This window comes from Spea bombifrons, chromosome 2 (assembly GCF_027358695.1).
Source record: "Spea bombifrons isolate aSpeBom1 chromosome 2, aSpeBom1.2.pri, whole genome shotgun sequence".
NCBI classification, from domain to species: domain Eukaryota; kingdom Metazoa; phylum Chordata; class Amphibia; order Anura; family Pelobatidae; genus Spea; species Spea bombifrons.
The window spans coordinates 87353143-87369992 of NC_071088.1; the positions used below are offsets into that span (position 1 = coordinate 87353143).

A 16850-nucleotide genomic window follows, 5' to 3' on the forward strand; every position below is an offset into this window, starting at 1 on the left:
GGAGAATGTCTGGCCATCAGTTTGTTTCCTAAAGCTCTAGCGCAGTTGGTTTATGTCTACCTCTAAATGACTCAAAAGAAACAAAATTAATGTTTTAGAGTGGTGTAGCCAAAGTCCTGACTTGAGTCTGATTGAGATGCTGTGGCGTGACCTTAACAAGGCAGTTCATACTTAAAAACCCTCCAATGACATTGAATGACATTTTGCCAATAAGGGACCCTTTGCCACTTTTAGGGGGGTTTTGTGTGTTGTTTTTTTGCTGATCGAAAATATCTGTTTTAATAAATTAATATAAGCCTTTATTGGCTTATATATTTATAGTTTAGGCCAGCAAATATGAATTTAGATGATCATAAAAGTACTTAATATAAATTTAGCCTAGTAAAAAAAAAAAATTCTTGATTTTCAGTCAGACACAAAAAATAAAACTTGTTGGCTTCATACAGTACCATGCTTTTCTCTGGTTTGGTATGTGGCCAATAATAACACATTGGTATGCACACAAGTTGAAAGATATGATGAAACACAGGTGGATTTAATGATGTTTACACTCTCCAAGATTGGACCAAAATGTCCTATTTTATTTTATTTATGAAATAATATTTCATTTGAATTTTCACTCTCATCTCTTCTCATTGACAATATTTTTTCCAGCAATAAAGAAATCTTATACACTTGAATATTAGTCAATTATATTATTATTCTAATATATATTGTGTGACATAAATATATCATCCTCCTACACACAGACAATGAAAATGTCTCTATATGACTCTTGGCTGTATCGAAACAAAATTAATTTCAAAACCAGTATTATAACAGTGAATTATTGTCATATATCTAAAATCAGGATCCCTTAGAGACTGAATCATTTTCACTTTCACCTAAAAAAAGAATTCCTTATAACAAGGTAAACTCCCTGCCAACAAAATAAATTGTTTGAAACAATTGTATTTTTCTAGATAGAGTAGTGTAAATAATTTGTTGTCCCGGTAATGATAATGCTACATAATCTGAAAACAGTCAAATGAATATTTCTTTAAAATGCAAGCAATCTATTGTATGAAGCTCAATTGTAGGTATTGTAGACATTGTATAATGAAAACTTTTGCTTGAAACATGTCAGGCTGCTATTAGCAATTGCAGGTTTCACTTATGCTGTCATTCAGACCAACAAAAATACTGTTATTTGTTACAATCCATTATGTCATCTAAATTAGCTCACTCAATTGTGATTGTGATTTAATTCTTTCCTACAAAAGTCACCTCTAGTCATTCAACTTGTTTGAACTGATACTGTACTGTACCAATTCAAACCAGTTGAAGTTATTTTTATTTACTTTTTATTTACTTATTATAACTAGTACATTTTGATTTGTATTTTCACTCTGGGATGAGAAAAAAATCAGGAATATAGTGAAAGTGGCAAAGATCTGTCCGTCTGCTTCTACAGATATCTAAAATGCTGCTCCCTTGTTTTCCACACATGTCTGTGACAGGGAATGCCAGGATATTACATCATATCCCAACACCAAGAATTCAAAGATAACTTGGAAGACTGCAAGAATAGAACAGTCTTAAATGTCTGTCTCTCAAAAAAGCATTCTAAGCATTTTTTAAGAATTCCACATGGGGTTGTAAGGAGTCATAGCACCATTTACCCCCCCCCTACATATGGCCTTTCACAATATGAAAGCCCTCAAGTGGCATGTTTCTTTACAGTGCTTCTCAAAAGAAAACCTGAAATAATTGTGTGAGTGCACAGTTGTCTACCCAGAGTCACATGGTGTAAAGCATAATCTGATGTGCTGGCATTAAAATAGTGGGCTTTAATGCTGCTATGATGGCAGGGTACTTCCTTTGGAAGAATAAATTAAATGTTGAGCACGTTGCAGAGAATTGCTCCACACCTAATAAGACCTGTAAGAACCACTTCCTGTAACTACTGAACTACAAAAGTGGGCTAGGGAATGCTGTTGATCATCAGTGCCAAATTAAGGGATTTGTGGGCCTAGAGCTGAAAACAGTGCAACAGCAAGCATTCCCCTCATCTTCTTGTATTTCTGTGCTTTCACACTTTGTAAAAAAAAAGATGGGAAAGAAGGGAAGTTTAGAAAACAATATGCAGTTTACCATCACAGCACATTTCTTTCAGTATCCTCCCTCAGACTCCATCAAAAGAAACTACATGCTAGCATACCAGGGCTTCCTTGCTAAGGGAACTCTTACAGTAACAGTGGGTTATGGGGCAAAATGCAGCCTCGCATGATTTTAGGACAGTATGCCTGGAACCGGATTGCTCTAGATGTAACATATGTCCCATGGAAACCGTGGTCAACCTAGTTTGGCTGCCATTGGCCCTTTTAAAGGGACATGGGCTCCATGAGCCTCTATGTTGCCAGAACCCTTAGCCCTTTTTATATCTTTTCACTATGGATCCATTTCTACAGATGAGTGAAACTAATGGGAACATACAATAGACATTAGTGTTGCATAACAAGTGTATTTGCAGAATATGTTTCAGTGATATGAACTGTAGATAGTTATGCTTTCTGAATATACAACAACTTAGCGAGGAGCAATATTTGGTGCTGGCCTAAAAAAGATGGTCTCAATATATATTTTAAGATATTTTTTAATTACATTTTTTATGTTTTAATTTCCAAGAAGTGTTTACATAGTGTGCAATATGGAGTGTTCTTATGGGTTGGTTATTGTGTCAGTGGCTTCAAGTTGAAAATATTAAAAAAGGGCATCCTACTCAAAAAATCTAAGTTATCAAGAAATTTAATATAACTAAGATTAAATTTGAGCAGGTATAATAGAAAGTTTATTGGAAAGAACATCACCCAAACTTGAGTTGATCACAAGGCCATATTTTATTTGCTTTACTTATTTCTTTATTTAATTCTCCATTGGAAGCCTTGGATGCGGTTCTACACATTGTTCCTTTTTTTTATAAACTTGCGTGATTAGAAAATCTTGGTGATCCCCAATGTGTACTGAATTGGTTTATAGCAGATTTAATAGAAAACAACTTTAACCCTAGAGATTAATTTTATTGCGCAAAGAATATACGGTATTCCTGGTTATTTTCTATTGTTTTAAATTAAGATGAATTACTATAATGTGTTGTACTAGTGTTTTATAAGGATTACAAAATGGGCCCAAATTATCTGCCGTGAAATTCTAGGTTTGTGTTTGTAACAATTTATGGCATCTGCATCTGATTGGAACATATTAGCATGAAGTTTGAACTCTGAGGGTAAATTGGTTCTTGGCATACACAAGTTTTGTGGCAAACCAACACCGGTTGGAAAGCAGGCAGATTAGGGTGGACACAACTTTAGTGGAAAAATCCACAGAAGAGCATATCATCTTAGTTGCTAGAACTTCCCTGTCGATGATACAACCTCCACACTACCTCTCACTTTCCTCTATTCCTTTTGTTTGTCCTCACCCCATTCCCTCAAGATTGTAAGCTTGTGAGTAGGGCTCTCTCCACCTAATATATCAGTTTGTCTTAGTCTGTCGATTCTAGTCTTACCCCTTGAATATATGTATTGTAAGAAGCGCTGCATAAATTGTTGGCGCTGTATAAATAAAAGATAATAATAACAAGAGGGGGGGTAGTATTGTCAATATTAGCTATTAAAATGTATTTAATTTAATAGAAAGAAGCCCTCTGTCTCCCACCTATCTTGTATTGTCTGTTAGTGCTCCTTCTTGATGGACGCTGTATCCCACAAAAGAAAATTACTCTTCTACTCAAAGGCACAAAATGAGGTGCAGGCTTATATTTGGTTAATGAGCTCCATGCATTATAGATAAAAAAGGTTGTGGCTAATTTATTTATTCTTTTTCTAGCATTTGGGAGATCGCTGGGCTTCTATATGCAGATGGACAGAAGACAGATGGGTTCTGCTGCAAGACGTTCTAATAAAATGGCAGCGTTTTGCTGAGGAACAGGTTAGAAATCTATACCTTACTAAAAACTATTTCTTGTCTCAATTAGAAGACATACAAGATTTATTGAATTTGTTAATTTGTTAAGCACAGTTTATGTAGGCAAAACTCATTATTAGCATTATTATTGAGAAATCTATACTTCTGCATCTACATAAGTAGCTTTATTGCCTCAAATATTCACATCCTGGTTGGGAAGGCAAGAAACTAATCTTGAATAATCTTGATTGATTTCAAAGTTTACTTGGCTGCCTACCTGATCAACAAGCAGTTGACAAGTCTGGTAGAGTCTTTCTGCTCATGGTTGCTGTTGATAAACTTTATATAGAAGGCATTAAGAACGGGCCTCACTGATCCTACACCTTGCCTTCTCTCTAATGTCTCACCTTTGCTAACCCTACTGAATACCCATGATGGTAATACTTGAGTTGGTCATGTATCACTTTAGATATTACAAAAGTTAAATGTACACTAATTCCAGAGTGCGGGAAATCAATGTATGAATAAATTTGCTCAAATGCCGCATTCCTAATTAAAATATATTTGTTCGGGAGAAAAAAAAAACGTCAACTGCTAATGTGCTGGATGGGGTAAATTTGGTCTTGCAGTTAATTTATAATTAATATTAATCCCTTCTGCAATTTAACTCTTAGGCATTGAGACCAGCTCCAACTAAAGTTTTAATTGTATTTTAGTGCCTGTTTGATGCCTGGCTTACAGAAAAAGAGCAGATTGTGAGCACTATCCATACCTCGGATTTCAAGGATCAGAATGAAATGCTTTCCAACCTAAGAAAATTAGCGGTATGTGCAATCCTTTTTGCATCTTTATTCACAATAAATACATTACAATATATACAATTACAATTCTACTGTGATAGAAACCTCAAAGCCTTATAGAAACCTCAAAGCCTAATTTAGCCTTTTTTTACTCCAGCATTTTTTTTCTAAACCAAATGCATAATGGATAAAACCAATTAAAGTCACCTTATTGCAAATGAAAAGTAATCAAACAAGTCATAGTTTTTTTTACTAGTTATCGTCTCATACTATATTGTGCATATGTTATGCACACATGATATATTTCTATGTTGTAAAGCTGAAATCCTGCTTACAAGGTGTAAACTATATGTGATATTACTTCAGAATGAAGCCTAGCCTGCTTACCCTTTTTTGTGTAGGACCAATATATTGATCCAGCAAGCACTCAATAGTTATTTGTATTATTTATAGTGCTCAGCAAAGTAACTTTTTGTTCTTAAACTTATTTTTGTTAACTGTTGAATGAATATGTCTTTGTTTCTGTGTTTCAAATTTTTTGCAAGCTTAAAAAAACCCTCTAATGTAATATTTATTTTTTATTGTTCATTTGTTTGTGTTTCTGAACTATTCCTTATGTTGCCGGTATTTGGTTGGCTAATAAATAAAACAGACAGCGCGGTTTTAGCAGCCGCTTGAATAATTAAGGAAAAGGTTTTGGCGTGTTTTCTGACCTGGAAAAGTGTTTTTTTTTTTAACAGATGCTGAAAGGGGAACTAGAAATGAAGAAGACGACAATGGATACACTTTATTCTTTAAATCGGGATCTGATTTCCACTCTGAAGAACAAGATTGTTTCTCAGAAAAATGAGGCGCATTTGGAAAACTTTGCTCGCCGATGGGATAATCTTGTGCAGAGGATGGAGAGCAGCTCTGTGCAGGTTTGTGTAAAAGTATATTATATAGCGCTAGATACCATAAGTAGTCCATACAATAAATCATATCTTAAAAATATCTTAAAAATACATAAAATCCCTTTTTACCTATTAATTATTTTTCTACACCCAGTTCTTTTGAATCTACCTTTTTTTACTTTATCTGCATTATACAGAATCGATCACACATTTTAACCCCTTAAGGACAATGGGCGGTCCCTAAACCCATTGAAAACAATGCATTTTGAGCCCGTACATGTACGGGCTTTGTCATTAAGGGGTTAAGGAACGTTTGCAAATACAAGTCAGTAGATCATTCATATTATATTGTGTTGCCATCCCATTTTGTTTTCTTAAAATAAGCAAAAAAAATGGAACACAACCACTTATTTCCTTTTTTTTTTTTTTTTAAATGCAGTGCTTAAATTTCATTAGTCACAGTTCTCTCATCCCACTCCTTTATTTGAATCTGTACTGTGATGCTCTTTGCACTTTCGGAAATATATCCTGATAGATGTGTAGGTGTAGCGAGATGTTGCAGAAAACCTTACCATATCCTGTGGCCTTATGACAATAAGAAACTTACTCCCACATGTTTTCTTTTCTTCTGGAATTAATTCACCAAGCATGGATGAAAATAAGTAAATAAAGAAAACTCATTATATATCGAAAATAACCCCAAGTCTACAAACACATCCAGTCTCGTCACTTTGCTCTCTCAAGCTGTCTTCCATAGAACATGAGCACAAATTGTTCTTTTGTTTTGTGCCATTTGCATCATCTTCATCAAACGTGTTAGATAAGGAATAAAGGAGAACATGTACCTGTCAAAAAAGCATAGGGTTGCCAGGGAAAACAAGTATTCATGATCTTACGTTTGAGCTATACTGGAGAATTGGTGGCATAATGGCCGACTATTTTTCCGGATAGCTAAGAGTATAAAGAAATCTTCCTTTTTCAAATAATTTTATCTAAATGTATCACATCCACCCAAATAAAAAAAAAACTATTAATATATAATATATATAATATATATATATCACCAAATATTCGACATAATTGTAGCAAAAAATTAATGTTGACCAAATTGATCAGGTTGTGAATGTATGGAGTAGCCTAAAATCTTAAAGTGCAAGAAAATTTTAGCATGAATGAGGGGTAAGGGTAGGTTAGGGGTAAGACATAAAACCCCAAGAAACAAGTATGGGTGGGGTAAAAAGATTAAAAAAAACTGCATTTGTGAACTGCTGAATAGCTTTTATGTGCCATCAAATAGCAAATGTTTAAGTTTCAAAGCAAATAATGTCACAGAAAAATCGTATTTTTCAATTAAACTCACGTTGGGAATATTTTATGGATTTTGGTTAATAACACCTTTAATTTATTGCCCACTCACAGAGTGACATCCTTACTGCTGTTATGACAATGTTATCAATTTAAATTATGGCTGACTTTTTATAGGAATAGTAAAGCAGCTTAAGCATTGAGGGATGTCGTTGATGTAGCTCGCAGTGACAAGTAGATTTGAAATGCCTATTTTATGAAAGCATACAAGAAAAAAACCTATGAATATTTCCCGTTCTGCTTGTCTGTAATATCAACCCGCTTAAAATGTTCTCAGACTCCCTGCTGAACACAGTGAAGTATAAAATGGTGCTTCATCACTCTATGTATTAAGCTACTCAGCTATTCAGCTGCCTAAAATGTGCCATGTTAATAAAATACATATGGACACTATTAGAATAATAATAAAACCATCCCACCTACCATGGTAGTGTCCAAATGCCATCGAAGTCTACATACAAAGCATAATTAAATATGCATTTTAATTTTAAAATATGCACACAGGGCACAACTAGAAAACGAAAATGAAAAAATCATTTACATTGTCATGTGTATTTACCTCTTTTGGACGATATTTATATTCCTTACTCAAATGGGGGATCGCAGCTCTGCCAAGGTACTCAATCCTAGTTGTGTAGTAATGCTCTAGAATTATGCTCTAGAATTAACCTAAAGCATAATGTTGCCCATTACCATATGTCCCTTTTTCACTCTCCCTTTCTCTATTCCCTCCCTCCTCTTCCATCCCTTCTATCTATCCAGTGTGATATAGAATATTTATATTACTCACTATATAGTTACATAACATGAGTAATTATTGTGGTGGTGAGGAGAGGTTAAGCAAATGCTTAATCTGTTTATGTGGTAGTTCCATCCATAAATGGCCCTACATTAACAGGGACAATTTACTCTCAATGACCGCACTCTCAGGAAGAATGCTTAATACTTTAATATGCATTTTTCAAAATAAACAATAAAAATAAAAGTACTTACATGAGTACTGCAGCTGCCCTCGTTCTCCGTGGCGTGACAGTTCTTGCCACTGATTGGCTGCTAGCAGGCCAAACACATCTCCTGCGTGGAAAATAGCATGGGGACAGGGCGAAATACATATGGGCTGATTCTGCAGAGGACAAGGAAAGATAATAAAGCCGAACAAAGAAGCTCATGTTAGATTATAGATTGCTACAGGCTGATTTAACTGGCATTTTCTGTGCATGGGGACAGTATTATTACAGCATCAGCATCACATGTAATGTTATGATTGATATTAATCCTGCAGTACTGATATCAGCTGAGATTTAGGTGGCAGTACAAATATTATTTTAGTTAAAATATTTTTTTTGGGAGAAAAAATGATTACTAGTTTTGTTCAAACATCATCAGCTTGGAAAAGAATTAGCAGCTTGCCAGAAATCCTCAGTCTGTGCATGGTGTTCCTGGAATGCTACAGTGTATATCCCTACAGATCTCTTTCATGTTTGCTAAAAAAAAAAACCTCAGTGTGTTCTATATCATAATTATATATGCAAATGTGTCAAAGACAGCAACCTATTTTAAGCAGTGAAAGTCAATTCTGCTTTGTGCAAGAAATAAGGAAACAAAATCAAAATTGATAGAATAATGGGCAGAATATTGGTGGTCCATTTCTTTCCCCATACATCAAGTGTCTATCTATCTTGTCTCTCTCCCCTTAGATTGAATGTCTATCTCTCTATCTATCTATCTATCTATCTATCTATCTATCTATCTATCTATCTATCTATCATCTATCTATCTATCTATCTATCTATCTTTTTCATTATTATCTAGTGTATGATCCTTGGTATTTATTACTGGAGGTGTTTGGTTAAGTCATCTGTGAAGATCATTTTTTTCAAAACATAATTGGTTGCAACCATTACTCTCCGCCAACTTCTACTTACTTGCTATCCATATAGTTGTTGATCCTAACAAGAGTGTTCTAGAACTATTCTGCCTCGAGGCAGGTGCAGCCAGTTGCCCAGCATATTTGGCATACATGTGCCCAAGGTTTCTAGCCTGTGAAGCATACATTCACCTGAAGAAACTACAGAAAAAGCTAGTAAAAAGTTTAAGTCACCCTGTAACTGCTGCCTAATGCCTAATTACTCCACATATCTTGGTGTTATACAATAAATTGCAATTAGACGCAAAACTAGTTTTCTGGCAATGGCCCAAAATCTTCAAATCAGAGTAACCTTGTCGCTCTTACACCATTTTGAACCTTACTTACTCCTAGGGGAACAGAGGTCCCGTTGATTTTAGAACATAGCCTAAAGCCATTAAACTATTGCTTAGCTATAGGGCTAGAGATCTGAAGACGTCTATATTACCCCTTTGAACGTTCAAAAAAAACTTAATGCTTGTGTCGAAAAACAACATTATGTGTTTTTCCAGTTCAATACATGTCAGGCTATTTTTATATCTATATTATTAATTGATTTCCACAAGGACACTGACACTTTCATCTGTTCACATAAACATATAAATATTCTAAACCTTCTATCAACATAGGACTCTCAATTATGTTCTAAAAATGACACTATTTGCAAATATTTTACATTGTGATATTTTTTTCTTTCTAGATGTTCTGTTTGTGTTATTTTAGGCAAACACAGAAATGTTTGTATATTCTGTGCTCAGTGTTCAGCAGGTCAGTCTATGATCAGACAAACAGCATCTCCTCATTATTTTCTATTGACACACCAAATCGTCTTGTCTGAAGTCTCTCGAATAATGTGTGACCTATGTTTCAATACTTCTCACAGATTTCACAGGCTGTCACCGCCAGTCAGACATCACTAACACAGAAGACAACTGTAATGGAAACTGTAACTATGGTGACCACCAGGGAACAAATTCTCGTTAAGCATGCTAAGGATGAACTCCCACCTCCTCCACCCCAGAAGAAGAGACAGGTCCTTGTGGAATCAGAACTGAGAAAGAGGTGAGAAACATACTGAAGAATAATTTTTTTTTCTACAGTCTAGAGGAGGTTCTGAAAAGTTATTATTGTTGCAGTAAACTTAGTGTGAATGCTCGCAGGTTGCGGAATATTTTTTCTTTATTATAGCGGTTGACATTTTTGCATTTTCAAAAATAATAATAGTTTATATATACAGATTCTCTTTTTTTAAAAAAGTAAGTTAACTATGCAGTGATGCAGCAGGTGGCATACAGAAGGAAATGTAGATTATGTAAAATACTGAAATGATCATGTTGCCCAGATGTTCCTGCTGTTCTCCAGATCAGTCATGGAAAATCTTATATGCTTTATCATTATTGAATAGCATCATCATATAAACCAGTTAAGACAGCAGTGCTGACATGGCTTAATTGCAGTGGTATGGCCTTGCACGTTTAACTTAGAACAACATATTGACTATGTTTAGTTTTAATTATAGAAGATCAAGTTTTAATTTTAAAATTTAAAAACTTTAGTTTACCTTTTTGTTTGCAAAAGAAGGGTTCCATCAATCAGCTAACGAAAAGGCAAGCAAAATACAGTTATAAGTGCTTTTTCTCCTGTCAACTCGTCAAGCTCATCACGAAAGAGTTTATACCGCTTATACTGCTAGCAAATGGAGCTCATTTTAGTGCACAGCCTCCGGGATCTATCTAAGCCGCATTAATTTTGATACCTATGTGAAATAAAGCAGTTCATTTGTTGGTAAGCCACATAAACATTGATAAACAGGTAAAGGTTAAAGCAAAATAAGCATAGAATAGACTGCAGTCCCTATAACTAGACTATAAATCTTTAATTACAATGGAATTAAAGAAAGGCTAGATAATTCTTCTACGATTGCAGCAAAACAATGGAGACAACAGAAATGACATGGCCTGCTGAAAGATATTGTAAATAAAGAATCAATTGGGACAATTTATGGAGTTATATTATATTATATTTTTAGATCCCTATACTGGCACTTTTTCCATTCATAAACAAAATTGGCTGTCACTCGCTCCACATTCACTCGCTTATATTCTCACTCAATCTTTTTCACTCTCCCTTACTCTCTCGATGTCTCCCTACCGTCTTCTTTTCCACAGCTTCACTTCCTCTCTTGCCTATTCTTGTTCTTCACTTTGTCCCAGCTATCCACTGCATTATCCAGGCCTCTGCACACACCCTCTCCTTAATTAGAAGGAGAAGGCTGTCCCCATGGAGCGCGCCATGGCTCCTCCCTATTGTAGAAGTACTCCAAGAGGCCAGAATAATGCAGAGAAGTGCAACCAAAACTTCGGAGCTCGGTGCTTCATTTTTTTTTGTTTCCTTGGGGGAATTTCATCCTTTTCGGTCATTTGTATGCATTAACAAAATTGACACATTTTGGTAAAATTCAAATTGGTGTAAATCTGAATGAAGAAGTGTGTATGTGTGTTTACTGTATATATATACACACACATCCTACCATTCAAAGTTTGGGGTCACTTAGATGTTTTCATGAAAAAACAAGGACATTTCTTGCGGTGTAACATAATTGCAAAATGTTTTTCTAGTGATCAATTAGCCTTTTAAAATTGGATTAACACAACATGCCATTGGAACACAGGAGTGATGGTTGATAAAGATCCTCTGTATATCTATGAAGTTATTCCAATAAAAAATAGACATTTTCAACTACAATAGTCATTTACAACATTATCAATGTCTACGCTGTATTTCTGATCCATTTCATCAAAATCAAGGAAATATTTAAGTGACCCCAAACTTTTGAATGGTAGGTATATACCCTATCCTTAGACACCGGTCCCTTTTTTGTTTATTTGTGCTGGTTAAGGAAACTCCTGACCTCCCGAGTATTCATTTTTGGACGCTATGTCCTGATTGACATCTGTAGATGCTTGTTATCCTGTCTCTTGTATTTAGCTGGTCTTGCTTTGGCTGCCACATGGCACACTACCTATGCTAACTATGTCAGGGAGCTTTTTTAATGGATTTGAACTGAAGCCATTTTGTTATAAAGCTTAGAAATATTAAGCATTCTATGTAAGATTTCTTTTTTTGTTTACTTGTAAAAGAATTCTGCAAAACAAAATCTTACATAGAGTTTCTGACCTCAAGCATGCGTTGGATTGTGAATCCGTACATGCTTCAGGTTGACATTTGTGCAAAGCACAGACCTGGATTTGACAAGCTGTTGTAACACGCGAGCATGTTGCTGGGTTTACAAAAAAATAATGTAGCAGATTAATACTTTTTGACAAGAGCGTACTGCATGATTGCAACATAATGCCAGCTTAAAATAGCGGGTTGAGTGTAGAAAGGCAGATACATTTTATGATTCAGAGCTGAAATATACTACATCATGAAGTATTGGTAAGCAAGCAGTCAGAAAGAATATTATGTTATGCTGTGGATTTTTTACGTAATTTGCACATAAATGTTAGCATTCTTGTGGCTATAATGTGGCCTCATTGGCCTATTGCTAACCACCACACACACACTGGCCTACATAATTTACATGTACACACTTACACTAACACATATACCCATGCATACATATACATTCAGTAGCATACACTTACGCAGTCAAGCTAACACACACTGCCTCTCACATGGGCGGTAATGCCAACACACACACTCTCTCTAATACACACATACACATTCATGCTCACACATACACATTCATGCTAACACACAAAAAACGTACACATACACATTCATTCTCACACACACATACAAATTCATGTTCACACACATACACGCTCATGCTCACTCACACTAACATATACATATGCATGATATCAGGCAAACAAACATACACATCCGTGCTCACACATTTACACATAAGCATTCATGTTCTCTCTCACACACACACAATTGCCCCCTCCCCCCATGCAAGCTTCCTCACTTAACAATAAATTATGGAGGCAGGTATCTATAGCAACAAGAGTTGTGATTGCCCTGTATAATGTACAATTGTAGGAGACTAAAGAATTCTCACAAACTACACATTATGCAGGGCCAGTTAAGCTCTTCATAACATAGATTTTGATGGCAGATAAGAACCTTTCAGTCCATCTGGTCTGCCCGTTGCTCAGACCTTATTCAGTTCTTGGTATTAGATTCAGGATAGCTTTATGCCTATCCTGAAAACGTTTAAACACCCTAACTGTATTGACCGCTACCACTTCTGAGGGTGTTCCAGTTATCTACCACCCTTTTCAATAAAGTAAATTCCTGAAAACTCTCCTGACAACTTACCCTTGATTGACTAGCCCCAAAATGACTTTTACATAATTGGTTCCGTTATGAGTACAGGATTACATTATATCTTCGCACTACACCCAAAATAATATGGTCAGGGATTTGTAGGCTGGTTTTATAGTCAGGGATATATTTCAGGCTAGTGTTCACATTCATGTTAAAAAAGAGAAATGAAGGGTTATTTATAGACAAGAACGTAAAAAAGAAGGCAGCAAAAATACAGAAAAAATTATTAGAAATAAGGCCATATGCTAACCTAATGTCAGCTCAACTACATATAAACATGAAATATCACTGCTGACTAGAAGTAGCTTTATATTCTGTATCTGGAATCACTCTAGTGGTTAACATATACTCAGTAGTGATACAAGTGATTTTTAACATCCTTGAGGATTTCCTGAGTGAGACACTCCTAAGACATAATAATAATAGTAATAATAATAATAATAATAATAATATATGACTGAGAGAATTAAATAAATGTATAATACATATATATCTCGTTTGCAGGAATTCGTGGCAATTTATGTTAATCTACATTAGGCAGATAAGATGACATACATTCTGTTCCTTGAATCAAACCAATTGAGGAAAACTAAAAACGACAATTAAGAAAAAATAGGAGGGGGTTGCATGGCTGCTGCACTGTATGACCAAAAGTATGTGGACCCCTGACCATCACATCTATATGAGCTTGTTGGACATTCCATTCCAAAAACATAGACATTAATATGCTATAACAGCCTCCATTCATCTGGGAAGGCTTTCCACATGATTTGTGGGCATTTTTATCAGCTCCCACACTCCTCATATAGCATGCTGAGCACATCTGTATTGCATAAAATATTGTTCGGATCCGACCGAAGACGTGTTCCTGTCTGAATGTGACATTTCGCCCATGCGCACCTGCCATTTTTGTTACTGTAGCGGGCATTACAATGAATGGTGATTTGTGCTTATTATTTTAATACATGGATTTAAAAGTAATGTATATTACATCATATTATATTTTACAAAGTAAATCACTAACTGTTTTCAGAGAGATAGTAATCCAGAGCAGTAGGACTGCCATATGAGAAACCCCATGTTCATAATGTGAAACACTCAATACTAGCTTAATCTCAAAGTATTTTTTTTTCCTTTGTTGCCAAGTTAAGTTACTCGTCCTACCTAGTTTCTGTTTTTTTTGTTTTTGTGGCGTTGAAGGGAAAAAAAAGTGATATAGCCATATTAGCCCAAATTCTTTAGTTTATTCCATCTGAAGAGACCTCTCAGATCCCAAAAGCTGATGCAGCTTCACATGATTTTCTATATTGGCCAAATGAAAGGCATCAACTAGAACTAGAACTACGACAGGACATTAATAGTAGATCACGGGTTTTTCACCAACCAACATGTTTAATATCCATTCAGTATATCTCCACTACCAAGGCATTAGTCCGTGCCCTGGTATTGTCAGAAACTACCATCACAAAGAGATATTACACAGTGAGTGACCCTTTAAAGTGTAGCAGTAGCCTTTAACAATGAGCTGCTCTCAATATTTAAGTGAAGTCAGTGGCCCATTCTATATCACCTTTGACATAACACAGTGTCAGCTGCCTTTTTAAAGCAACTTTGTCAGTAACTGACACCATCCCCTACTAATCTTGTCATTATGTAATATCTTAATGGAATAACCCTTTAGTGTGACCCACATCTAATTTCCACTGATGACTGCCGAAGATAAAATACTGTCCCTTAATGTTATAGCAAATACCTGGAGGGCATTTGATTCTCAGATCTAAATCAGTTATTCTAATAAATAAATTACCTACTATTTATGGATTGCTTTTTTTTCCTATATAACTGTAGTAGATCCATTAGGAAATAAACGCTTCCCCTTTTAACACCTTTTCATAAGTGCCATGGGCAAATGTACAAAGCAATTCATGTCCGTAGGACACAATTAATAGATTTTTGTGTTTAATATTCATTTGTTAAATTAAAACGGTTGAATTAGCAAAAAACTCAGAGTTTTCCTAGTGGATGACAAAGTAAAACAAAAACAAACATATAAAAAATGTTATTACTATTGATCATTTTCCTGTTTCAATGGCAACAGTAACTGAATTAAAACCACAATAAAAAAAAGAAAAACTAATATGTGCTTCTGGAAAATGAAATATTGATAAAAAGCAAACTTTTTTGGAAAGCCAAGGAGTGATGAAAAACCTCCTTACGAGCAGATATTAATTCTAGCATTAAAGTTTACCAATGTCAAATAGTTGTTCAAAATGTTACTAATCTCTGAGTAAATAATTATTGTGCATTTGAGTATATTCGTTCAATTTCTTTGCTTAAGGATGAGATTATAGCTATGATAAAAGTTAAGCTAAGCTGGAAGTTCCTACTCTAGAAAAGAGGTGCCTGAAGTATGACCTCCTCACATTGTATGAATACATCTAAGGTCTCTAGGGGGACCTTGCAAGAGAAGTCTTCATCTCATGGACAGTACAGGAAGCAAGAGATCACTTATATAGATTAGAGGGAGGACAGTTCTGTCTTAAACAAAGAAGGACATACTTAACAGTAAGGGACCATAAAGCTGTGGAATGACTGACAAGGGTGGTGACCACAAGTACCGTAGAGGCATTTAAAAATACACAATTAGGCTAGGTTTCCACTTGGGTTTTTTTGGCTAAAAACGCCTATAAAAACGCCAATAGCGCCACCTGGCGTTTTTTTGTGAAAAACGCATGCAGCCAGATGTTAGCTGTAATTCAATAGGAAATCGCAAAATGCCATTTCCACTTGGCGTTTTTCTGTTTGGCGTTTTTTCAGTCCTCTTTGGCGTTTTTCTGTTTTTTTGGGCTCTGTGGCAGTTTTTCAAAATCGCAGCATGTTGACACTCTGGCGTTTTTTGCAAGAAATCTTGGCTTTTTTTCTCCAATAGAAGTCTATGGGAGAGAAAAAACGCCATGAAAAAGCCATGTGGGTTTATTGCCTTGGCGTTTTTTATGGCGTTTTTTCCACAGTTACAATGCAGAGGATGGACCCAGTATCTGTGTGTCATACGAGAAATAGGCTGAAAACAAACAGTTTCACACAAAACAAAGTCCTGGACTGGTTCATATTGAATTTTACACCATTTGGAACAAACATGCCATTACAAACAAACATACGCGACCGGATCCTGCGTGCCAAAAGCAACAGCAAACAATTTGCACCATCATTTGGGGCCAATCTTCCCAGAGGAGCAGACATTCGAAATAAAGCATGCCTTACAAACCACAGAAAAGAGACAAAAGGGTCTACCAAGTAAATGACAGCAGGAGAGGGCAGATACTTGCCATTTATCCTAATCCCTTTTAGCTGGGTGAAACTTCTAACTTGTAAAGGCTGGAAAAACTGCCTAAGGTCAAAAAAAGCAATTTCCACAGAAAGGCTAAAACGCCAGAAAAAACTGCAGAAAAAACGCCAAAACGCAGGTAAATGCAGCGGCAGTTTTCTTGGCAGTTTTCCTGGCGTTTTTCATCAAGAAAAAAACGCCGGACAAAAACCCAAGTGGAAACCTAGCCTAAGGCTAGATTTCCACTTGGTTTTTTTTTGCTAAAAACGCCTATAAAAACG

At 35.6% G+C, this 16850-nt stretch overlaps 1 protein-coding gene across 1 annotated transcript in view; it reads left to right on the plus strand.

The window, feature by feature from the left end:
• The window catches only part of DMD (dystrophin), an 870543-nt gene that overhangs the window by 306057 nt on the left and 547636 nt on the right, over positions 1–16850 (plus strand). Inside the window, exons 14-17 of the mRNA XM_053455059.1 lie at positions 3868–3969; positions 4662–4769; positions 5486–5665; positions 9793–9971. Of these exons, the coding sequence (XP_053311034.1) occupies positions 3868–3969; positions 4662–4769; positions 5486–5665; positions 9793–9971 (569 nt within the window). The remainder of the gene's footprint in view (positions 1–3867; positions 3970–4661; positions 4770–5485; positions 5666–9792; positions 9972–16850) is intronic.